The 25241-nt window shown below is 39.6% G+C and overlaps 1 protein-coding gene across 3 annotated transcripts in view; it reads right to left on the bottom strand.

Annotated features, from left to right (window-relative positions):
- The window catches only part of upf2 (UPF2 regulator of nonsense mediated mRNA decay), a 100669-nt gene that overhangs the window by 29544 nt on the left and 45884 nt on the right, over positions 1-25241 (bottom strand). For all 3 annotated transcript variants that reach the window (XM_060842627.1, XM_060842626.1, XM_060842628.1), the window contains 4 exons: positions 23461-23736; positions 17322-17505; positions 6552-6715; positions 1107-1205 (listed from right to left, as the gene is read on the bottom strand). In XM_060842627.1, the coding sequence (XP_060698610.1) occupies positions 1107-1205; positions 6552-6715; positions 17322-17505; positions 23461-23736 (723 nt within the window). The remainder of the gene's footprint in view (positions 1-1106; positions 1206-6551; positions 6716-17321; positions 17506-23460; positions 23737-25241) is intronic.

Raw genomic sequence — 25241 nt, 5'->3', positions numbered from 1 at the left:
CTTTGCACTGCATCATTCTGTGATGTGCAATTTTAAAAATTAAAACTCTTAGCATTAGCTGCCTGCACTCTAAACATTCAAGCAATTATATATTTGAATTTCTAAGTCACTCAGTTAATCCACTGGTGTTGTTCCAATAATTGTATCTTCTCATTCCTTGTTCTACCTCTGAAAATGTATTAAAGCACTCTTCTCCACCTCAACAGGTGCACTACTGTCTTCTTCAACACTAACACTTTTTTTTACACTTTGCCTAATTTTTAACCAAACATTTTGGGAGAGAAGACTTTCATTTATACAGCACTTTTCATTATCCCTTTGGTAATCTCTTGGTGTTTACAACAATTAAGTACTTTTTGAGATGTCGTTACTATTAATGCTCCAGGCAACGTGTGCACAGCAAGCTCCGGCTAAAAGCAACATAACAATAACCAGATGACCTGGTTTGTGGTAAGTCTGTTTTTGTTGAATGTTGGATCAATGTTGCAATGGCCCTGCAGTTCTCTGAAATGTGATCCTTTACATCCTGTAGAGTAAGACCTTTTATAACATTTTGCCCGAAAGGTGCCAGCATCTGATACTATAGCGCACCTTAGTACTGGATCTGTGTTCAAGCCCTTGAATGGGATTTGAATCCTGAAACTTGAGAGTCTGGGATAGGGGTGGGGGGGGTCATCGACATGTATTATCGACTGAGCCAAATTCACACTAACGCATAGTTGGGTGCAGAATGTTGCTATTTCTTACGTTCAAAACTGGTCCCACATACTGAAAACAAAATTGGTTTCTGGACCAATTACTGAAATACAGATTTCTCAACCCTTCATCCAATTTAGGGAACAGCCAATCATTCCTTTCTTTCTCTCCCCATGTCAACCAACTCACAAACTGAAATATTTGAATTTTTGTAGCTGGCCTCCTACTCAACACTTGATCAAATGCCTTGTACAAATCCTTATTCAATATGTCCTGCATGTCATGTATGTACCCAAGCAGCCAAAAGTAAATCTGTTGCTCTTGATTTAAGGGTTCAAAACTAAATTATCTTGGAAAAGTAGGAGCATGCACATTAGACAATTCTTTATCAATTCACTAATCATACTTACGTTGTTGTCCTCATCAGTTTCATTTTCCTTATTGGAGTCAGTCAGGTAATCTGTATTTTCCTCCTCCTCTTCATCATCATCTTCATTCTCAGAAGCATCCTAAAATGGGAAAGATTCTCACTTCAAAAGATTTTGTCAGAGAATAATATCAATTAGCTGCCATAACAAGATTATAGTAAGAGAAGATGTTTATTCTGAAAGGTATAGAAAATAAAATCATGCTAGGTTACATGAACATTAATTGTATTTCATTCAGAAACATGCAGAAAGCAAGTTCTCTTCTGCTGAAGGTGAACTAAATGAAATTATCATTACATGTTCAAATGAATAATTCTACAAAAGAATAAGAGAATACAGTTAATTCAACCTTTTTATTTCTTGGATAGATCATGCTTATACATTCCTCTATCTACTTATTCTACAGAGGATAAAGCCACAGAGTAACTTAGAGAAAAAGAAGGAAGCATATGTCAGGTATAGACAGGAGAGATCAAGTGAATCTTTAGAAGAGTATAAAGGAAGTAGGAGTATTCTTAAGAGGGGAATCAGGAGGGCAAAACGGGGACATGAGATAGCTTTGGCAAATAGAATTAAGGAGAATCCAAAGGGATTTTACAGATATATTAAGGACTCAAGAGTAACTAGGGAGAGAATAGGGCCCCTCAAAGAACAGCAAGGCAGCCTTTGTGTGGAGCCACAGAAAATGGGGGAGATACTAAATGAATATTTTGCATCAGTATTTACTGTGGAAAAGGATATGGAAGATACAGATATGGAAATAGATGGTGACATCTTGCAAAATGTCCAGATTATGGAGGAGGAAGTGTTGGATGTCTTGAAATGGTTAAAAGTGGGTAAATCCCCAGGACCTGATCAGATGTACCAGAGAACTCTGTGGGAAGCTAGAGAAGTGATTGCTGGGCCTCTTGCTGAGAGATTTGTATCATCGATAGTCACAGGTGAGGTGCCGGAAGACTGGAAGTTGGCAAACGTGGTGCCATTGTTTAAGAAGGGTGGTAAGGACAAGCCAGGGAACTATAAACCAGTGAGCCTGACCTCGGTGGTGGGCAAGTTGTTGGAGGGAATCCTGAGAGACAGGACGTACATGTATTTGGAAAGGAAAGGACTGATTCGGGATAGTCAACATGGCTTTGTGCGTGGGAAATCATGTCTCACAAACTTGATTGAGTTTTTTGAAGAAGTAACAAAGAAGATTGATGAGAGCAGAGCAGAAGATGTGATCTATATGGACTTCAGTAAGGCGTTCGAAAATGTTCCCCATGGGAGACTGATTAGCAAGGTTAGATCTCACGGAATACAGGGAGAACTAGCCATTTGGATACAGAACTGACTCAAAGGTAGAAGACGGAGGGTGGTGGTGCAGGATTGTTTTTCAGACTGGAGGCCTGTGACCAGTGCAGTGCCACAAGGATCAGTGCTGGGCCCTCTACTTTTTGTCATTTACATTAATGATTTGGATGCGAGCATAAGAGGTACAGTTAGTAAGTTTGCAGATGACACCAAAATTGGAGGTGTAGTGGATAGCGAAGTGGGTTACCTCAGATTATAACAGGACAACAGGATCTGGACCAGATGGGCTGAGAAGTGGCAGATAGAGTTTAATTCAGATAAATGCGAGGTGCTGCATTTTGGGAAAGCAAATCTTAGGACTTATACACTTAATGGTAAGGTCCTAGGGAGTGTTGCTGAACAAAGAGACATTGGAGTGCGGGTTCATAGCTCCTTGAAAGTGGGGTTGCAGGTCGATCGGATAGTGAAGAAGGCGTTTGGTATGCTTTTCTTTATTGGTCAGAGTATTGAGTACAGGAGTTGGGAGGTCATGTTGCGGCTGTACAGGACATTGGTTAGGCCACTGTTGGAATATTGCATGCAATTCTGGTCTCCTTCCTATCGGAAAGATGTTGTGAAACTTGAAAGGGTTCAGAAAAGATTTACAAGGATGTTGTCTGGGTTGGAGGGTCTGAGCTACAGGGAGAGGCTGAACAGGCTGGGGCTGTTTTCCCTGGAGTATCGGAGGTTGAGGGGTCTCCTTATAGAGATTTACAAAATTATGAGGGGCATGGATAGGATAAATAGACAAAGTCTTTTCCCTGGGATTGAGAAGTCCAGAACTAGAGGGCATAGGTTTAGGGTGAGAGGGGAAAGAAACCTAAGAGGCAACTGTTTCACGCAGAGGGTAGTACGTGTATGGAATGAGCTACCAGAGGATGTGGTGGAGGCTGGTACAATTGCAACGTTTAAGAGGTATTTGGATGGGTATATGAATAGGAAGGGTTTGGAGGGATATGGGCCAGGTGCTGGCAGGTGGGATTAGTTTGGGTTGGGATATCTGGTCGGCATGGACGGGTTGGACTGAAGGGTCTGTTTCCATGCTGTACATCTCTATGACTCTAGAGCACAAAAGGAAGCCATTTGGGCCTATCATATCACGCTAGCTCGCTGTGGAGCAAGCCACACCTTCCTGCCTCCCCATTCAATCCCACAACCATGCAAATTTATTTCCTTCAAGTGTCTACCCAACTTCTTTATAAAATTATTCAAGTCTTATTCCACCGATCTTGCTGCTACTGAGTACCAGATCATTACCACGTGTGTAAAAACGTTTCCTTCGCATCCTTCCTACATTTCTTGCCCTTTGTCACCTGTACACCTTATCAAAACCTGTCACAATACATATTAATCTAAATGTCCCCATCATGTCTTTTGTACCAAGAGAACAACTCCAGTTTCTCAGACCTCACTTTGTAGTTAAAATTCCCCCAAGCGTGGAACCATTCTGGTGAAGCCCCTCTTCACCATAACATTTGTTCCTGAAGTGTAATGACCAGAATTGGATACAATACCTTATTTGTGACATTGGTTTTATAAAAGGTGTTGTGTGGTTGCTTCTATGGCACTCAACCAAAATGTGCTCATCTAGCTATAATCTTACATAAACAATGCAAATTACTTGCTTCCTTTTAATGAGATTTTTCCATTGTTGTAGCTCAGAAATCACCAATTGATATACCTGAACACTGTCGGTGCATAACGTTGCGCTCCAAAAGGTATATTTTAACCTAATTTCATAAAAGGACGTTAAAGTAGTACTAAATAGTGAACAAGACACTGAGCAATGGTTTGTGATGTTTTTAAATTATCTTCAAGAAACTCTTGTGCCAACGTGGGAAAAACATTAGCATGTGGGTTGTCTTCACTGGGCTTTTCAAGCTCAGTTATGGTTTATTCTGGACCAGTCAAGGTCACGTTAGCCATTCTGGAACTTGGTTGCAGAATGCCCAATATTAGAGATTATTTGAGAGTTGCTTCCATTGTACAGAAAGTTACTCAAGGCTCAGTATAGGTCTGGGATTATGATATTTTTAAAAGGGCCAAGATAATAACATTGCCACGCAAAACACCATCTCATTAGTGGGCTGGACTCGAGGGTTAAAATGTCCAATTACACTTCCATTAGTAATACAAATTAGAAAAAACATTTGAACATTGAATTTGCTATGTACAAAATGCAACAAAGGGAACCTGGTACTAAAAATTAAAAATTTAATCTGGCTTTAACTTTAGTTCAGTTGGCAGACTCAGTGTTCAATCCCACTCCAGGACATGAGCCCAGGTTAACAGTTCAGTACAGCACTGTCTGATCTGCTGAATTTCAGATGAGAGGTCTGACCTTCCTTCTCAAGTGTATGTAAAAGATCCCACAACACAATTTCAATGAAGAGCAATGGAGTTATCTACAGTGTTCTGGCCAACATCCATCTATCAATCAACTTCACAAAAATATACTCTTTGATCAGTATTACACTGCTATTTGTGGGAGCTTACTGAATGCAAACTGACGATTAGGTCTCCAAAATACAACAGCGGCCGCGCTTCTAAAGCAATTGACTGTAAAGTTGTTCGTGAATTATGCCAGGGTCAGCAATGGACATGGACTGTTAGACCAACCAGTCCACACTGATCATGGTCCCAAACTAACCTAGCCCTACCTGCCGGCAGTTGGCTTGTATCCCGCTAACTTTTCCTCTTCATGAACTTATCCAATTATTTTTTAAACATTTTAACTGTACCTGCATCCACCACTTTCGCTAACAGTTCATTCCACACACAAAAAACACTCTGCATTAAAATGCTGCCCCTCATGTTCTTTTTAAATCTTTCTTTTCTCACCTTAAAAATATGTCATTTAGTTTTGAATTCCCCCACCCTAGCAAAAAAAAACACTTGCCAGTGAACTTATCTATGCCCCTTGATTTTATAAACCACAATAAGGTCACTCCTCAACCTTCTACTCTCCAGTGAAAAGAGTCCCAGACTTTTCGGTCTATCTTTATATCTCAAACTCTCTATTCCTGGCAACATCATGGTAAATCTTTTCTGAACGCTCTCCAGTTTTCTATTATGCTTCCCATTACAGGAATTAGTTGCAAGAAAGATATACATGTTTAAATGCTTTCACCTTTTAAAAAAAGGTAATTTTACAGCTATGCAGGCTATTATTTTAATACCTCTAAAATCTTTCTAAAGCGCTTCAACTGAACTAATTTCATTTGTGCACGAAACCATTTTACTGGCAAGTGAAATAAATTATTTCTCGCTATCAGATTAATGACCAGTTACATCTACTTTCACTGGGCTGGATCAAGGAATACTGACAGGTCACAGCGCTCTTCAACTTGTGCAATGGGAACTCAGCGTCAGAGCTCATACCTCCGACAACATCCAACAGCATTGAAATATCAACACAAGAGGGCAAACTTCAGGCGATGCTAAGAGGACAGTAACTTAGTTACAGTCAAATGTAAAAGGGATGTGCCCACAGAAGCATTTCTTTCCAATGATGATAATTTGGTGTCATAATGCTGTAAGATTCTTAAGTTTCATAAGTCGTTGAACCAAGTCTTGCAATGAGAAATAGGCCTCAAAAATAATTTGTCAGTACACTCCAAAGGAAGTAACTTGAGAAACTCTCATGAATTATTTCTTTGCAGGGAATTTTCAAGATGAGTATCTGAAGAGGAAACTAATAGAACACCTTTCAAATTCGCCTGTTTGCTTGATTAAAAAATGCATAACTTCGAGGATGATATAACAATTACGGAGGAACCTCAATTATCTGGCATTCGAATATCCAAATATCAGATTATCTGGCAAGATCACATGGTCTGGTGCTCGGGTATACTATGTTATTCGGCATTCAATTATCCGGAATTCAATTAACCGAACGATATATCCCCACCCATGTCCTTCAGACAATCAAGGTTCCCTCTATTTATTATGTTTTTAAGCTAAAGCTCAGCTCCTATATGACATGAAAATAATGTGATGTTCAACAAACCCTATTTGACATTAGGAAATGTCATTCATTCCAGTCTGACAGCCATTTAAGATAATGGTAGTTTTGACAATTATTAGAAATCATACCTCTTCTTCATGTTCATTCATTTCACTTTCATTCCCAGATTGTTCCTCTGTTTCTGCTCCACCCTCTTCCTCCTCCTCATCGTCATCATCATCCTGATTTTCTTCCCCTTCCCCCAGACCAGACAATTTGTCTGACTTGGAATCTTTCCCATCAATTACAAGACCTATGAAAGAAACCCGAATTTAATTTAAAAATAAATTCAGATGAAGCAAAACTTTAGTTTTACAAACTAGATACAGGTAGACAATCCTTTATTCGAAATCCAAAAATCCAAACAGCTCCGAAATCCAAAGGCTTTTTGCAAAGATTCTTTCTCATTAACAATGTTGTTTGGCATGCAAACAGTTAACCCAACTCCACACCCACTCAATGCGTATCACTCAGATGCATCATGTGGGGGTGTGTGCCGGTACTGGCAGGCCTCAATTCTGTTTCGAGGCCCATTTTACTCTCAGTGCATCTGCCGTCTGGCAAGGTTTTTAAAAATTTCACCAAAGTGTCACTTAGAAATCATAGAATCCCCACGGTGTGGGGACAGGCCAACAGGCCCAACAATTCCACACCGACCCAGAGCCATCCCGCTACCTAACACCATATTTCCTGTGGCCAGTGTACCTAACCTACACATCACTGGACATGATGGGCAATTTAGCATGGTCGATCCGCCTAACATGCACATCTTTGGACTGTGGGAGGAAACCGGAGCACCCAACAGAAACCCACATAGACATGGGCAAAACATGCAAACTCCACAAAGGCAGTGGTCCCAAGGCTAGAATTGAACCTGGGTCCCTGGCACTGAGGCAGCTATACTAATCGCAGATACAAGGTCAGAACTACAGCAAAGAGTCAATTCCAGTTGATCCCTCATCAACTAAGGTGGTATCAAATCATACCTTATATAGGCATATCTACGAAGTCGCAAGATTAGCCTCAGAAGAAATTCAAAAAATTCTAAATTCTGAAAACCAGCTGGTATCGAGCATTTTGGATAAAAGATTGTGCACCAGAATTAGGTTTACATTCCAAGGATCATCTAAAATTTCCTACAATTGGATACAAATGCAATTACTTTGCCAAAAGGTTTCCTTAAATTCCCTCCAGTGGACTACCACAAACCTCACGCTTTAGTTCACTTTCATTCCTAGGTCTGTGTGTGCCCCTAATACCATGCTGAAAGGAGCAAGCAGGTGTTCTGCCAATGTCAATTCTCCCAACTAACCACTAGTTCAATGGAAACTGACTCAATTGACAGCTCTATCTTTTTCATGACATGCTTAATTACAACAATACCCTAGATTCTTTACAGCACAGCTTTTTTACGAAATAGATGCCACCTGCAGTTTATCACTCCCAAATCAGGATCCACAAATTAAATTTACAATACACACAAAGCTTGGGAAAACAAAAGCTATGAATGATGTCTTACCATGTTACATTAAAATATAAACACAGAGGAAAGATGCAGCACTGATGCCAGAAGAATAAAAGGAACAGTATTACATACGCTAAAACCTAGGTCAATGACAAAAGCCCCTCAGTGAGGAACAGAAATGTCAGTTCAACATTACACATGTCTGTACTGGTGTAAAGCCTGGAGCTAGATAAATACATATACATATCTTCACTTTCATTACTGTTAGGGTCACTAGTTCCATCAGCACAAATGGGGCACACAATAGAGAAAATGAGACAACAGCATAGCTAAAGATCAAATGGATTTTGCAGATAAAAAGATAAAAAACACAAACAGACCATTCAGCCTGCTCCACTATTCAATAACATTCTGGATGAGTCAGTCCCACTTACATTTACCAATCTCCTGACACCGTACATCATTTCAATAGTTCTGGCCCGAGCCACCTGTTCTTCAGTGGTCACCAACCATTCTACACTTCCATCCCTCACCAGGACTGCCTGAGGACTGTTTCTTCCCTGAATGTTGGTCCAAATAGTCCATATGCAGCACTCTCCTCAGCCTGCCTGAGCTTGCTCACTCATTAAATGATGATTCTGTTCACTACTCTCATTTCTTCTAAAGGGAACTTCATGTGCGCCTGCGTGGATCCTAGCTACACAAATCATTTTAAGGCGGAAGTGGAACATTTCTTGTTCTAGACCCATTCAGGACCCTTCCCACAATACTTTTTCCAGGACACCAATGTAACTGTGCCACTTATTTTGGCCTCAAGTGGAAAAATTAATCCATTTTGTTTCTAGTTTCTACCTTTCTTTCAATTTCATCTAGTCCATCTCCAAATCTCCCTTTGCCAGCCAAGAGCACGAATCCAGAATATTCCTGAATAAGTATCTACTCTATCATGTCCCCCCAACATCTTATAGACCCTTGGCTACACATTAGGAATAGACTAAAGGATTAATTAAATAACTTGTAGGAATGGATACTTCTGATTTATATTACATCAAGATATAAACAAGTTGATGTTTGGTGCACATTTTTAACCATTGTGGTTATCAATATTGAAACATGCTGAACTTCACATATGAAAATGTGTTGCTGGTTAAAGCACAGCAGGTTAGGCAGCATCCAAGGAATAGGAAATTCGACATTTCAGGCATAAGCCCTTCATCAGGAATCACATAATCAGAACTTCACATATCCCAAGTCATTCCAGTGGTTCACTCTTCACAATTTAAATGCACAAAGTATTTCAAGCACGCTGCAGCACCTACTCTACATGGAGGATCACCGTGCAAAATGTCAAATTTAATTCCAGAGAGGTAAGGGAGAATTGTTGAGAAGATCAGGAAGTTCGCTCACTACAAACAGCAGTTATATTTCAAGCCATTTAATGTCCTGCATCATGTTGCTAGCCCAAGGTGAGAGAATTTGATAAAGGCAAGAAAGAGGAAGAGAGAATGTTTGTTGTGCAGCTTAAATGGAAACACACATCTCCTACCAATGCTTTGGATCAAAAAATCTACACTGCTGACATATCTTCTGTGCGCTCGTTGTTTGTTGCCTCTCAGGAGCAGCTCACTTTGGGTTCTTCCTGAGTGATCCACTGGGTCAGCAGTTTTTTTGCACAGAGTTTATAAATGGGAGATTTTTAAAAAAAGGTCATGAAAATCAGTTTATTGAACTTTCCAATACAGTCATAAGTCTGATAGGAAAAGGTAGGTAAACCTGGATTGACATGCCGTGGCATCATTGGAACTGTGACAATCTGAGCAGTGTGCATGGCCCTGACAGCTGTGCTGACAACAAACACAGTCAAAAAGAAAATGCATGAGCACTGGTAATCTGAAGAAAAGCCAAAGCACAGAGTTCTCACTAAATTAAACCTTAATCATTAATTATCTGGCTTTGTTTTCATTGCACATATGTTTTGAACACAACTCAAACTTACGTTTTTGCTAAAAGGATCACTAGAAATTGTAAAGTACCTAAACGATCACATTTCTGCAACGTACTCAAGACAGAGATGCAATCTTGACAACAAGAACAAAATGAAGTCCACCAACATGCTTGCGTAAAAACAAAATCGACCATGTTCCTGTGACAATAATGCTTTAAATAAAAGGAGAACATATCAAAGATAAACGTCACGTTTTAAAAAGGAGATTGTTTAACAGTTCATATGGCCAAGGCTGAAGGTCTCAAATTAAGCCATGTATGCCTCGGCTTTTAAAACAAAAATGAAATACGGGACATAACACTCCTTAATTTTTGTTTGAAGATCAAGTTTCAAAGAAATTAAAGGACTGCAGTCATTAATATGCAGCCTGGTTGAAAATGCATGCTTAGAAAACATGTCAGCCAATTTAATTTAGGAAGTTCCATTAATAGAGGTAAAATGGATATAAGCATTTAATCATTAATTATATATGTAATAACTCATTATATTGCAATATCACAAGGGTGATTAGTTAAGACAATGTAAGACTGAACAATAATGTGGTCAGTTGAAGGTTAAAGAGGACTTGGATCACAAAAAATGTCAAGAATGTAAACTTTATTCTTTGTGACCCAATAAATTATATTTTACCAACCCTCTTTTCAAAACTCCCTTATGTAGTTTACAAGTACATAGCAACAAAAGGTTGAAAAATAAGGCAATCACTCAAGCCTTTGCTCAGCAGCAGCAGCAGCAGCATGTTCAAGCCCAACTCAGACCTCAAGTAGACAGGGTGTTGATGCTCAGTGACTGAGGGAGTACCTTATGCAGTTCAGAGAGCTGTTACAGGTGTTATAGGCTGAACAGTCCTCTTTTATGCTATAAGGTATGAATTCATAGTAGCATGGATTGACAGCAAAATAACTTCCACTACCTAGAGAGAACACAGATTTTGGCCAGGGTGGGCGGGGAGTGATGTCCTGCAAATAAAAAGAACACAATGGTAGAGCAGGCAGTGCTATTTCAAAATTGGGAGCCAGACTAGTTTTATTTGACTAGACTTCATCAGAAGATCTGGGTAATGTTCTGTGGACCTAGATTTTGAATCACATTCATGGCAGACACTGAAATCTGAATTCAATAAAAATCTGGAATTAAGGGTCTAATGATGATCATGAAACCATTGTTGATTGTCAGAAAAACAAATCTTTACAGAAGGAAATAGTTGGCCTTACCAAGGCTGGCCTACTTTGGACTCCAAGCCTAAACATAGAACAATACAGCACAGAACACGCCCTTCGGCCCACGATGTTGTGCCGAACATTTGTCCTAGCTGAAGCACCTATACATGTCCCTATCCAATTGCCGCTTAAAGGTCACCAATGTTTCTGACTCTGCCACTCCCACAGGCAGCGCATTCCATGCCCCCACCACTCTCTGGGTAAAGAACCTACCCCTGACATCCCTCCTATACCTTCCACCCTTCACCTTAAATTTATGTCCCCTTGTAACACTCTGTTGTACCTGGGGAAAAAGTCTCTGACTGTCTACTCTATCTATTCCCCTGTTCATCTTATAAACCTCTATCAAGTCATCCCTTATCCTTCCCTGTTCTAATGAGAAAAGGCCTAGTACTCTCAACCTATCCTCGTAAGACCTATTCTCCATTCCAGGCAACATCCTGGTAAATATCCTCTGCACCCTCTCCAAAGCTTCCACATCTTTCCTAAAATGAGACAACCAGAACTGCACACAGTACTCCAAATGTGGCCTTACCAAGGTCCTATACAGCTGCAACATCACCTCACAACGCTTGAATTCAATCGCTCTGCTAATGAACGCAAATACACCATAGGCCTTCTTACAAGCTCTATCCACCTGAGTGGCAACTTTCAAAGATCTATGAACATAGACCCCAAGATCCCTCTGCTCCTCCACCTTACTAAGAACACTACCGTTAACCCTGTGTTCCGCATTCTTATTTGTCCTTCCAAATGGACAACCTCACACTTGACAGGGTTGAACTCCATCTGCCACTCCTCAGCCCAGCTCTGCATCATACCCAAGTCCCTTTGCAGCCGACAACAGCCCTCCTCACTATCCACAACTCCACCAATCTTCGTATCGTCTGTAAATTTACTGACCCACCCTTCGTCTCCCTCTTCCAGGTCATTAATAACAATTACAAACAGCAGAGGACCCAGAACTGATCCCTGCGGAACTCCACTTGTAACTGGGCTCCAGGCTGAATATTTACTATCTACCACCACTCTGACTTCGACCGATTAGCCAGTTCTTTATCCAACTGGCCAAATTTCCCACTATCCCATGCCTCCTGACTTTCCGCATAAGCATACCATTGGGAACCTTTTCAAGTGCCTTACTAAAATCCATGTACACTACATCCACTGCTCTACCCTCATCCACATGCTTGGTCACCTCCTCAAAAGAATTCAATAAGACTTGTAAGGCAAGACCTAACCCTCACAAATCCATGCTGGCTGTCCCTAATCAAGCAGTGTCTTTCCAGATACTCACAAATCCTATCCCTCAGTACCCTTTCCATTACTTTGCCTACCACTGAAGAAAGACTAACTGGCCTGTAATTCCCGGGGTTATCCCTATTCCCTTTTTTGAACAGGGGCACAACACTCGCCACTCTCCAGTCCTCTGGCACCACCCCCGTTGACAGTGAAGACAAAAAGATCATTGCCAATGGCTCTGCAATTTCCTCTCTTGCTTCCCACATAACCCTAGGATATATCCCGTCAGGCCCGGGGGACTTGTCTATCCTCAAGTTTTTCAAAATGCCCAACACATCTTCCTTCCTAACAAGTATCTCCTCTAGCTTACCAGTCTGTTTCATATTCTCCTCTTCAACAATGCAGTCCCTCTCATTTGCAAATACTTAAGAAAAGTACTCATTCAAGACCTCTCCTATCTCTTCCAACTCAATACACAGTCTCCCACTACTGTCCTTGATTGGACCTACCCTTGTTCTTGTCATTCTCATGTTTCTCACAAGCCTAGTGATGTGGCTGACTTAACTGTCCTCTGGGCAATTAGGGATAGGCAAATAGATATTGGTCTAGCTAGTGACATCCATATCCCATAAATTAATTTTTTTTAAATTGGGGGAAAGTAGAGGGAGTTGTAATATGATTTCAGTAATAAGATACTTGACTGGTGTATGCTTCATGCCACTGGTTACTTAAATGGCAAAATGTTTTGTTCTCGAGTACTGAGGTTCCTCATCTTTATCAGCAGCAAACAAAACCCAAGTCATTTTTGTCATCTTGGACACCTCAATTATATTCTACCATTTTGAGTACCGTTCACATATCCCTCCTAGTCCATGCATCACAATCTTGGGAAACTCCCTGTACAAGTCTTCTGACAGCAAGAAATCATTGTCTGACTAAATTGAACGGGTGAGGGTTTCCCTTCCATCAGTGGGATTTGGATTAGGATCATTAATAGGCCAATAGTTAACTCTAAGATCAGTGCAGTTTAGTGGTGCCTCAGAGGTTAACTTGCCCTGCATCCTCAGCTACCCAACAAAACCTACCATCTCTGTTAGTGGCCTCCTGGAAGTGGGCCCCACACAGAAGGATCAGTCTTGGACAGAAGCTGAGCAGGCAGGAAAGTTGGGGGTGGGGGGACATTGTGTGTGGCAACCACTGAGAGCCACCTTCTGCCCTTGCTCCCATCCCCCTCTCCTTGCCTCCCAATCCCGTGAATCTCTTCCTGCCCTTCCTCATCTGTGACCTGGAGTCACTTCCCAAACAGCGGCCTTGGATGGTTGCAGTACCATCAGCAGCTCCCAATCCCACTCTTGTAAGCAGCAGGAGACACTGCCAGCTTCTGTCTGAGCAGCAGCTCTGATAGAAGAACTTCCACCAATTAGGACCTCAATTGTAGGGTAGGCCTGACAATAACCATAAAGTCTTGAAGTCTTTGTTTCAGTCAGGCCTCATCATGGAGTTAATAGTAATTCCTCACCAGTTCTCCAATCAGTAGCAAGACTCCCAGCCAGCCTGACAATACCAGTCACTGCAAACAATTGGGAGATTCACAAAGATAACCAGATTGATTGCAAGGAACCACATTTTTAGTGTACGTGCATGCAGGAGGATTGAAATAACAGTGTTGAGATTTTGGCTAGCATCTTGTGCCACTTCACTACAGAAAAGGTCTGTTTTTCACCTTTAGGAAGGTAAAGCTGCAAACTGTTGATTTATTCATGGATCTAGTGTTAACTTTTATTGCTTCAGATTTAGTCTGAAAATGAAACATACACCATGGAATTAGTCAGGACAGAACCTACTCTCATATGTTAGGAATTTATGCAGACAAAAAATTTAGTGTATCGAATATGGATTTGAAATGATTTCAGAGCTTAGCTTTCAATATTAAAAGCGAGTCTTGTAGCTTTTCAATCTACCACCTGGGCAGGTGGCAAACATATAATTACAGCAATTTGGCAAAGCCTTTTGAATGTTTTGATATTCTCATTTCATGTCTTACAACATTTTATATATTCTAGCTTTAACATACATGGGTAACTCATATGACAGGAAAGAATGGCTGGTGAACTCAGATCCTCATCTACAGCCATCACATGAAGAGTCAAAGCCCCAAAATCAAGATGCAGGATTGGAACAATCATGTGAGTACAATTTGATAGCTTTTTAGTTATATTAGGTTTTATTATATGAGAAAAACAGATTGTTGCATAAATATCATAATCATGGAATAGCAATGAATAAGATTTTTGAAGACTATATGCTTCTTGTAAAAGCAAGGAGCCTTCTATTCTTATTTCAAATGTTCATAAAACCTATTGATTAATATGAATTTACTGATTCAAAGTAATAACAACTTCTCCAAATGTAATCAATGATTTTTCTTTTTAGAAATGTAGAAGTTACATTCATTAAACTCCAAATTAAAAGGCAGAAAATAACAATCATGAGGAAATGCCAAGAAATCAGAAGGTGATATAGAATTTTTCAGTTATCTGTATCAAAATATTTTAGGCCATTGTTAATGCTACGAATGCCCTCAAAAATATGAAACATAATTAGACTATTCCCTATGTCTGCTGCTAGTTGTTCTGCCCAATCTGACAAAGCAACAATGAGTGAGCTCCTAAAACCAATGGCTTCAAGAATTAATATCACGTCATTAAAAATTTCCTCAAAAGTAAACTGAAAAACATCAGCTATTTGGATTAATGAGCGCAATATTTGCTAAATTATTAGACAAATTTATTACCTAAAATAAAAACCTGTTTCTCTCAGAATAAAATGTACAATGTAAGAAGAAAGATTCTAAGAGAAAATTTAATCTTGAGATTCAGAAACGCAGGTTTTGCTAATTATTATGATATTTCAATCCATGAATAGTTGTGAAATTTCTGGTCTAATTTCACTGAGGCATCCCAGTATAAACAGGAATGTCAAGCTGAAGAGGAGGAACTATTTTACTGAAATATAATTTCTCCAAACCTGGTCAGATAGTTTCATCAATGCCTGTTTCCTGAAATAATTTTCCTCAACCTAAAAGTGCCTGGAATGCAAGGCTTTTCTTTTGTAAATTGCTATTGATGTGAAAAGTAGCAATAAACGTGTTCCACAAATTTCTTTCTTTTTAAAGGTAAAGCAATCACTCCTGTATCTAAAATTAATAATGAAAGGAGTGTATTCCAAAGCAAAACTTCAAAACAAACTGATCAAAATACGTTATCAGTAACATAAATTACCAAAATGTAATCTCATATCACAAGAATTTGAAAAATTTCTCACTTTTTGGTGTACCATAATCCTGGATGCAATGCTGGATAGAAACAGGCTTGGCAATTTGTTGTTAACAGAAGACCTTTATGAGACATTCCATCTCCACCCTCGCTAAATCCATGAAACAAAGAACAAGAGCCCTTTCAAACCTACACTGTCAGCATTTATGAAGTGTCAAAATTAACAAAGACGTACAAAAACTGTACTGCCAGGTCATTCAGCATAATGTTAGCTTGCTTAACTTCCAAGTCGGTGAAATTCAAAGGTGCATAAATAAATTTCTCCTGCTAAACACCAACACACATCCATCTGTGCCAGAATATTCAGTGGCGGCTTTATTAGCCAGAAATAATCATCAAGGTGATATCTTGAGATGTTCAGACAATAGCAGAACTGTAACTCAGCTTTAGAATGGAATTGTTGCTGGATTTGGAATAACATAGGTCAGCAAGCAGACAGGTACAATGGAGTTTTGAATGACCTTTCATTTTGGACGGTGGAAAGGAGGCCATAAGTGCGTTGGAATGCTTAAGTTGAGAGTTAACATAAAAGATTAAGCGAGGAAAACCAGAAGGTATTGAAATAGTTTAAAATGCATTGTTGCTCCAGATTAGTAAGCAGAAAGTGGTGTGACTGAAGTACAGGTAACAGAGATGGAATAATTATGGAATAGTACCACAATGAAGGTAGCTATGTAGCTTATCAAGTCAGTGTTAGCTCTTTCAGATAGAAATTAATTAAATCCCTCTCCATAATACAAAAAAAAAGCTGCTGATGCCGGAGATCTGAAACAAACAAAAACAGAAATTGCTGGAGAAACTCAGCAGGTCTAGTACTGTGGAGAGAAAACAACATTAATGTTTCAAGTAAAGTGGCTCTTCTTCAGAACTCAAGTACTACTTCTCCTTTTTGCCTGACATTGTTGCATCTTTTTATCCTTCAAATATTTATACAACTTCTTTTTGAGGGCCACAATTAAATCTGTATCACTGCATTCCAAATCTTAATCATTTGTTGTGTAAGAAAGCTTCTCCATGAATCTCTTCCGATTCTTTAGCGACACAAACCTCTTTCATCCACCCTTCAGCCACTGGAAACAGTCTATTTCTACTTACTTTACAGAAGTGCTTCATTATTTTAAACATCTCTTATTAAACTTCTTCTCCTCCAAGGAGAACCACCCCAGATTTTCACAAGGTCATTACAGCTGGTACCTCCACACATAATGGCAGGGCTAAACAGGAGAAAAGATTCTTTTCCAGGTCACTCAATAGCATCTGCTTTACTTTCATGCACTTCCTGATAACTGCTGCAGACAAAGAGGACTAGTTTGCTTGACAAATGCTTCTAAGGGACAGTGTCTCTGTGGATTTCTTTTCTAACCAGAGATTTACTTCATTAATATGTAAAGATTATGCAAGAAATCAAAACTATTTCATCAGAAACAAGATGATATGCGAGAAGAAAATTTGCTTCTTCATTTTGTGTTTATAAACATACACGCAAAGTTATGTTTTGAGGAAATTAAAACAGAAAATGCCGGAGAAACAGAATTAACATTGAGTCCAGTATGACTCTTCTTCAGAATGATATAATTGGAACTGTTCCTTACCTAGTTTAATCAAGAACTCGCGTTCAAGTTCCTGAACCTGTTTTATGGCCTCTTCAAGGGAGCCACAGAATTTCATCTTTGGTCGAAGCAGCTCAAGTATGTCACTAATCATATAGTCGACATCAATCGGGAAAGGATGATCTTTCGTCCACACATCTAAACTCTTCTTCCACCAGATATAACGCTGCAAATGGCATAAGAATCTAATTTATTAGCATGTAAAGAATCTATATAGTGATAATTTCAAGGTTTGTGCGAAGATTTGTAGCTCGGGTGCTCGTTGTTGTGGTTCTGTTCACCAAGCTGGAAGTTTTTGTTGCAAACGTTTTGTCCCCTGATGATGTCGCCTAGCCAGGGGATGAAATGTTTGCAACAAAAACTTACAGCTCGGCGAACAGAACCACAACATAGTGATGGATTTCAAAAAAAGTTTTAATTAATTTAGAAAAGAAACTAACAACAGAAGAAATAAACAAAATTTCCCAGATTACAACCACTAGAAGGCATGTTATTTTATATTTAGTAATATGGAATAAACAGGACTAATTAATAATCTTGTTGTTAAAGGACCTTTAGATACTTCACATGATTTGACAGTGGGATACTTATTTCAAATTTAACACCCTTGCCTTAGAATGAAGGTAAAGTATAAAAGTTTCAGGCACAAATTGGCAGAGGTGGACTGGGAAACACATTAAAAAGCATGACTGCACATTGGCAATGGACAGACTTTAAAGATCGATTACACGGTTTACATCCTTAGAATTTTGAGGTGCAAAACTCAAAAACAGTCAGCCACCCTTGGGGAACAAAGGAAAGGATTGTTTGAGATTAAAAGAAAAGGCTTATGAAGTTGCAAAAAGTAGCAATAAATTCATACAATTTAGAGATTTTTAAGAATACAGCCAAGGAGGACCAAGAAAATGATAAGGAAAGGGACAGTAAAATATGAAGCGAATATGGTACTATTTTAAGAACAAAGTGTTCTGTGTGTTCCAAGTAACTCTTTCCATCTAAAGCCAAAGGCAGAGATCTACAGATCACTATCTCGTTGCTATGTGTCGAATCTTGTTATGCAGTTATTCACTTATGCAATAGAAACTGCAAATTATATTGCATGCAGACACTTGTGGTTGCTTCAGAGATATGATCAGGTGAATAGATGCAAAGATATATAGTCTTTCTTTGACGAGGCACAGTTCTCTGCCACTTACAAGAATATGCCAAAACAGACACCATTAAATGTATGCCTATCAGATCCTATTCATGCTCTCCATGTTAAGATATACAATTACAGTTAACTTGTCAAATCCCAATTATTTTTCAGATCATTGTCTTTATTAACACAAACAAGATATTACTGAGAAACCAGATCTCTACTTTGTCTCACCCAAATTGACACAGTCTGACCAGATTAGCAGCTTGCTTGTTAATTTGAAAACATGCAGCTTTTAAAACGTTTTCAGGGTTTCTTTTAATCATTCGACTGAATGGTTCAGCTTAAATGGATTTCAAATCTTTTCCACAAGAAAATAAAACTAAAAGACAATTAGAAATTGGAGATAAAAAGAACTAAAACTTATTATTACTTCCTATTGCTTATCATTTTAATTCTCCACTTTGCTCCCATTCAGACTATCTCTCCATGGCCTGATACAGCATTCCAAATAAACTAACACAAAAGCTAACAACACATCTTTTGTATTGATACTCAGTGGCCTTTGGACTCCTTGCTGAGTTCAATAACTTTAGAAATGTATTACATAGCCTGCACTTTGCACAAAGTTTTAAGAGGCTGCGAGCAGCCTGGATGACTAGAAGTGTAACCAGTCTGATTAGCTTGAAGAGGGTCGGCATTGCATCCCAAGGTTCAATTACGTGGACAGGATATTTTTCGGCATGCTCATCCCGCTGCTTAATAAAGTGCAGCCACAAATGGCATGGGTGATCACCAGTCAGATAGGTTTTCAGGAAAGCCCCAAAGTGGATCTCACACAAGTACAGTTTTTCTGTGTTGAAAAATTATGCCAGTGATGGTTCTTCTAAAAAGTGTATCCACAGCTCATCTGCACAAGGTGGACAAAAAAGACAGCAATAGTGGTAGGAAACTCCGCAGTAAGGAATACAAACAGGAGTTTCTATGTTTTACCAGGACATCGAATGAGCTGGAACATTTCAGCTATGAAGACAGACTCGATGGACTGGAGTTATTTTCTTTATTGCATAAGGTTTATGTGGGGGTACACAATTCAGGTGTACAAAATTATAAGGAGTACGGGTGGGTGCACAGGAAGAAACGTTCCCTTTAGCAAAGGGCTCAATAACCAGGGAGGACAGATTTAAGGCAAGAGACAGTTGGCTTAGAGGGGATTTGAGGGAGAAAATTTCACCCAGATAGTGGGGGTATCTGGAACCCACTGCCTGAATAGGTGGAAAAAGCAGGAAGCATCAACATTTAAAGAGTATTTCGATGAACACGAAATACTAGAGAATATTAGGCTGTAGAACAAATACTGGAAAGTATGACAGGTAGCTGTTTGATGAGAGGCACAACATGATGGCCTGAAGAGCTTTTTTTCCATGGTGTAAACCTTTACAAGATCATTATTTTTACCTCCATTGTGCTGTGTTTTTGCTTATATTTTTGCTTCGTTTCTTCCTTCAAGCCAGAATCAGATAGTTGGTATGAACTAATATTTCACATTGGCCATTAACCTAGTTTATGTTAGCCACTCCTTCTCTCTTTATCATGAAATCTTTTGTCATTTAATCTCTCCTGCTCTCCACCCTATTACAGAACTGTCCTTTTGCTCTTCCTGCTTCTTACCACTGGTTTAAAAATTTGAATTTCCAACTTTCTTCAGCTTTGATGCAAGGTCACTGACCTGTAAATGAACTCTGTTCCCTGCCAGATGCTACTTTCCAACATCTTGCTTTATTTCAGAGTTCCAGTATCTACAACATTTTACTTTTGCAAAATTCTCTCCTCCCAAGCAAGGACATTGTGTTTGCATTCTTAACACAGTGTGGAGGGACACAAAGTAGACATACATTTCTTTTGATTGCTAAATTACAATCAGAGACCTAATGGGTAACAGCGAGAAAGACATCCTATTCAAATAAAATTCTTGCATAATTCGAGGTTTTGCAGTAACCAGATGTTTGATTTTTTTTGTATCATTGTCCCCAATCGCATTGTTGAGTCATTTAAAAATACAATGTTGAATTTCTCCTGGCTTTGCTGACAGTGGAGAAGATTGTCAACAATTTAGTTGCTATTTTTGTAAAACGCTTAGAGCTATTATGGCACATCCCCTGCAGCAAATCAACATAATCCACTGACCTCAATTAAATGTCAGCATTGCTAAATCCAGAATTGTTATTCAGATCAGGGACCAACTGCTGCTCTCCTCCCAAGCACTTTTGCAAGACATTTTCGATGGCTACCTTATCATTCTAGTTAACCCCTTTATTGGATGATGCAGTCACACAGAAACCATACCCTTTGTATTTTTCTCAGGTTTTTTTAAGGAAGGTAAGATAGAACAAATTTCAAAGATTGTATGCATATGTGTTATTGGATATTTTATCTTGGAATCTATAAATAAGACATATGCAGTTTATTATAATAAACACATTCACCATACTCCAAAATTGAATCATAAATACAGTACAATTCTGCACTCTTTTCCCAGTGCAGTATAGAAAATATCCAGTCCTTGTTCCAAAGCAGCAAGTTGATCTTTTACAGAAACATCACCAATCATCAAAACTCAGTTAGCTTAGTACTGGCAATATTTTTCTTTAGTGCTTGATGCTATTCAGGGTTTGTTCAGCTGGTTCCCCTACTGGTTCAATAATGGAAATTGGTGAGGTAGTGGCAATGTCACTGGACTAGGAGTCCACAAACCCAGGCTAATGTTCTGAGGGCATTAATTTGAATACCCTCATGACAGATGGTGAAATTTAAATTCAGTTAAAGAAAAACCCTGCCCTAATGGCAACTATGTAGCCACTGTCCATTTTGAAAAAAATCTGTCTGATTCATAATATCTGGGAGGGAATGAAATGTACTGTCAGGCCTACATGTGACCCAGACACACAAAACCTCAACTGCTCTGTGGGTAATTAGGAATAGGCAATAAATGCTGGCCTTGCCCCTTGGAAAAAAAGTTCCTTTGCAGTATTTGTTTCAGCATCCTTTGAAACAGCAGTATGTTGTAACTTCAGACCACCATCAATAGCCTTATCTAATACCTTACAGGCATCTATTGGACAGAATTGAATTCCTTTTCACGCACGTTAAGTTTGAGTTTGCCATTCTTTAAAATACACGAGGCACGGTTCTTCATAATGTGAATTATTATCAAAAGACATGTCCAAGGTTTCTCCTATTTTGTGATAACTTAGTGGATCCTTTATCAAAAGCATCATAACACCTAATTTTAAATCAGTCCCTCTTCCATTACCAAGCAAAGACTTGAACCCTGTCCTAGCCTCTAACTCAGACCATAATATCTCCATCTGTCCCATCAACACATGTACCCTATTCTTTCCCAGCAGTAGCTATTTTAAAAACAATTGCAAAATACCTCATCTCTACACCATAGATTTGAGTGCAACAGTTCAACCATAATTATTTTATCCTAGAGGTTTGATAACGAATAACATTAAAAGCATTAAAACACGTTTTTAAAAAGAGGTCACATCAAATAGATTGAACCTTGAATTAGCAACTTCTATCCCCAGTGAATATTTTTATGCTTTCTGCAGACTTTCATGCACTGCATGAGCTTAATCAACATTTCCAAACCTGATACCTCTCCATCAACGTCAACAAAATGAAAGAACTGATCAATGACTTCAGGATGTGGAGTGGAGGGCACACCCCTGTCTGTATTAATGGTTCTGAAGGTGGGATGGTAGAATGTCAAGCTCCTGGGAGTGAAGATCACCAACCATCTGTCCTGGTCCAACTATGTCAACACAATATTCAAGAAAGCATAAAAAAGGTCTCTAATCCCTCAGGAGGCTAAGGAAATTTGTTCTGCCCACAAGGACCCTGATCATTTTTTTGTTGCACCATAAAAAGTATCCTGCCTGGGTGAATCACAGTGTGGTACGGCAACTGCTCTATCCAAGACCACAAGAATCTAGAGAGCTGTGAACACAGCCCAGTCCATCATGCAAACAACCTTTCATCCACTGACTCCATCTTTATTTCCACTGCTTTGGGAAAGCAACCAACATAATTAAAGACTCCTTCCATCCTGTTATACTGTCTCTCCCACCCCCCCACCCCCACTTCTGTCAGGGAGAAGATATAAAAGTTTGAATACATGTTACAAACAGATTGAAGACCAACTTCTTCTCCACTGTCAGACTTTTGACTGGTCCTCTCAAGTGTTAGTTCTATTCCATCTACAACATTTCTGCAGCTGTGACACTATTCTGCACTCTCTCCTGCTACACTGATGGGCTTTGTATGGTACAACTACCTGTATAGCAGATAAAACAACTGTACCTTGGTACATGTGACAATAAATCAATCTCAAACCTCAAACTCTTGTCCAGCTGACACTCTGGGCCTTTGCTCCCTAGACCTGTTCTGTCTAGTTGACATGGGGACCCAGCTCCATTATGTAGTCACCAATCTGAATAGCCTGTCATTAAAGCTTTGTGAAATCTTTGCATGCAGCTCCAGGGCTTGCCAGAGTGTAACGCGACCAAACTTGCCCAATCACAGATTCCTTCCTCTCTTGCTGTTTCTTCGATCACAGGTGCTGTCACTTGACAGTTGAAACTGCAGGAGAGGAGAGGCTGGTGATTGGAGAAGTTGAAGCAATGGGGATGTGAGAGAGAGAGAGAGAGAGAGAGAGAGAGAGAGAGAGAGAGAGAGAGAGACCGGTGATTGGCAGTGTAGCTCCACAGAATCTAATTTCTCCCAACTACAGAGGAGATCTTTACCTGATTGGTGACCCTGTGGTGACATTTTAAGAGGTCATAAGGGAATGGTGGGGAAGAGTATGCTGTCTCTCTTTTTTTTAAAAAAGGTTTGATCCAGATATTATACATACACACTACTGCTAGTTTTAAGCAAAGCTTGTGAAAGGACAGCTTCAAAATAATTGAAAATTACCTGAAAATATACAAGAAAACAGTCCAACTTCCGTTTGCTGGAACCTCTGTCAAAGTACTGTCCACAAGTGTCCAGCAGTGTACAAACTAGTCGAATACGGAATAAATGCTCTGGTGGATCCAGAGGTGTCGCACTGCCATCAGCGCTTACACCAAATGTAATAAAGGAATACAAAATTCGGAAGATGACCGCAGATTCCACCATCCTGTAATTGTACAATTCCCCAAGGAACTTAACACTGCTAATACGCCTCTGGTTGAACTTGGGTTGATTGACCTGAAAAGCAAAAGGCAGCTAGTCATCAGTGAAACCCACAAATAGAGGCAGCAGTGAATGACAGATCTGGAGTCTTTTCAACTTTAGTTTGGTCAATTTTAACTTCAATTTAAATCAGCACCACTGGATGCAAGAGTAATAAATGCTTTTTAAAAAAGGGTTTTTGAAGATGTAACGAGCAAAACGGATAAAGAGGGATCAACAGGTGTACTGCAGTTGGATTTTCAAAAGGTATTTGATAAAGTCCCACATTACAAATGTCACTGCACAAAATAAGAGCTCATGATGTCAGGGGAAACATATGAGCAAAAATAGAGTGCTGGCTAACTAAAGGGAAGTCAGGACAAATGGGCCATTTTCAAATTGGTAAACTGTAACTATTGGAGTGGAAGAGGGATCAGTGCTGGAGCCTCTACTACTAGTAATCTGTATTAGCAGCTTGGGTGCAAGGACTGAGTGCATGACAAACACATTTGCTAATGATACAGCAAGAAGTGGACAAGCAAGTTGCCAGAACACACAGTCTGCAGTGACATGTAATATAACAAACTGGGCAGCACAGTAGCTCAGTGGTTACCGGGGACTTGAGTTCAATTCCACTCTCAGGCAATTGTCTGTGCAGTGTGCAGAGTTTCACATTCTTTTCATTCCTCCCAATGTCCAAAAATGCATAGGTTAGGTGAATTAGCCATAGGAAACGCACAGCAGGTTAGGCAGCATCCAAGGAACAGGAAATTCAACGTTTCGGGCCAGAGCCCTTCATCAGGCTCTGGCCCGAAACGTCAAATTTCCTGTTCCTTGGATGCTGCCTAACCTGCTGTGCTTTAACCAGCAACACATTTTCAGCTCTGATCTCCAGCATCTGCAGACCTCACTTTTTACTAGCCATGGGAAACGCCTGGTTATAGATATGGCAGGGGTGGGTTTGGGTGAGATGCTCTTCGGAAAGTCGATGTAGACTCGATGGGCCAAATGGCCTGCTTTCACACTGTGGTGATTCTATGATTAAATGCGTGGGAAAAAAAAGGCAAATGGAGTATAATTTGGGAAAATGTGTTAACCACTTTGGTACGATGATTAAAAAAATAGACTTAAATTAAGGAACCACAGAGGACCTGGGTGTCATTGCAAACGAGTCACAAAGTTGTATACAACTATAATGTGTAGTTAGGAAAGCAACGAGAACATTGGCCTTTATGCTGAGATATGTTTGGTGAGGGTGTTGTGGTCGTGGTGGAGGGTGATGACTACAGAGAGTACAAGAGGTTTGGATCAGCTTCTGATTGTTTCCGATGCTGAGTCAATATAATTAAACACAGCTTGAAGTTATTAGAGAGAGATTCTGGCATCTGCAGGACCATACCCCAGTTTTTATCAGCACATTATGGAGAGAGAAATCCAAAGAATATGACTATTTGCACCAAAGTTCCCCATACATCATTATAAATAGTTATATTTAATTAGGACAACCATTATGCTTCTTACAAAACATAAACAGTTTCTTC

The sequence above is a fragment of the Hemiscyllium ocellatum genome, chromosome 23 (genome assembly GCF_020745735.1).
Source record: "Hemiscyllium ocellatum isolate sHemOce1 chromosome 23, sHemOce1.pat.X.cur, whole genome shotgun sequence".
NCBI classification, from domain to species: domain Eukaryota; kingdom Metazoa; phylum Chordata; class Chondrichthyes; order Orectolobiformes; family Hemiscylliidae; genus Hemiscyllium; species Hemiscyllium ocellatum.
This window is presented reverse-complemented; position numbering and strand designations above follow the sequence as displayed.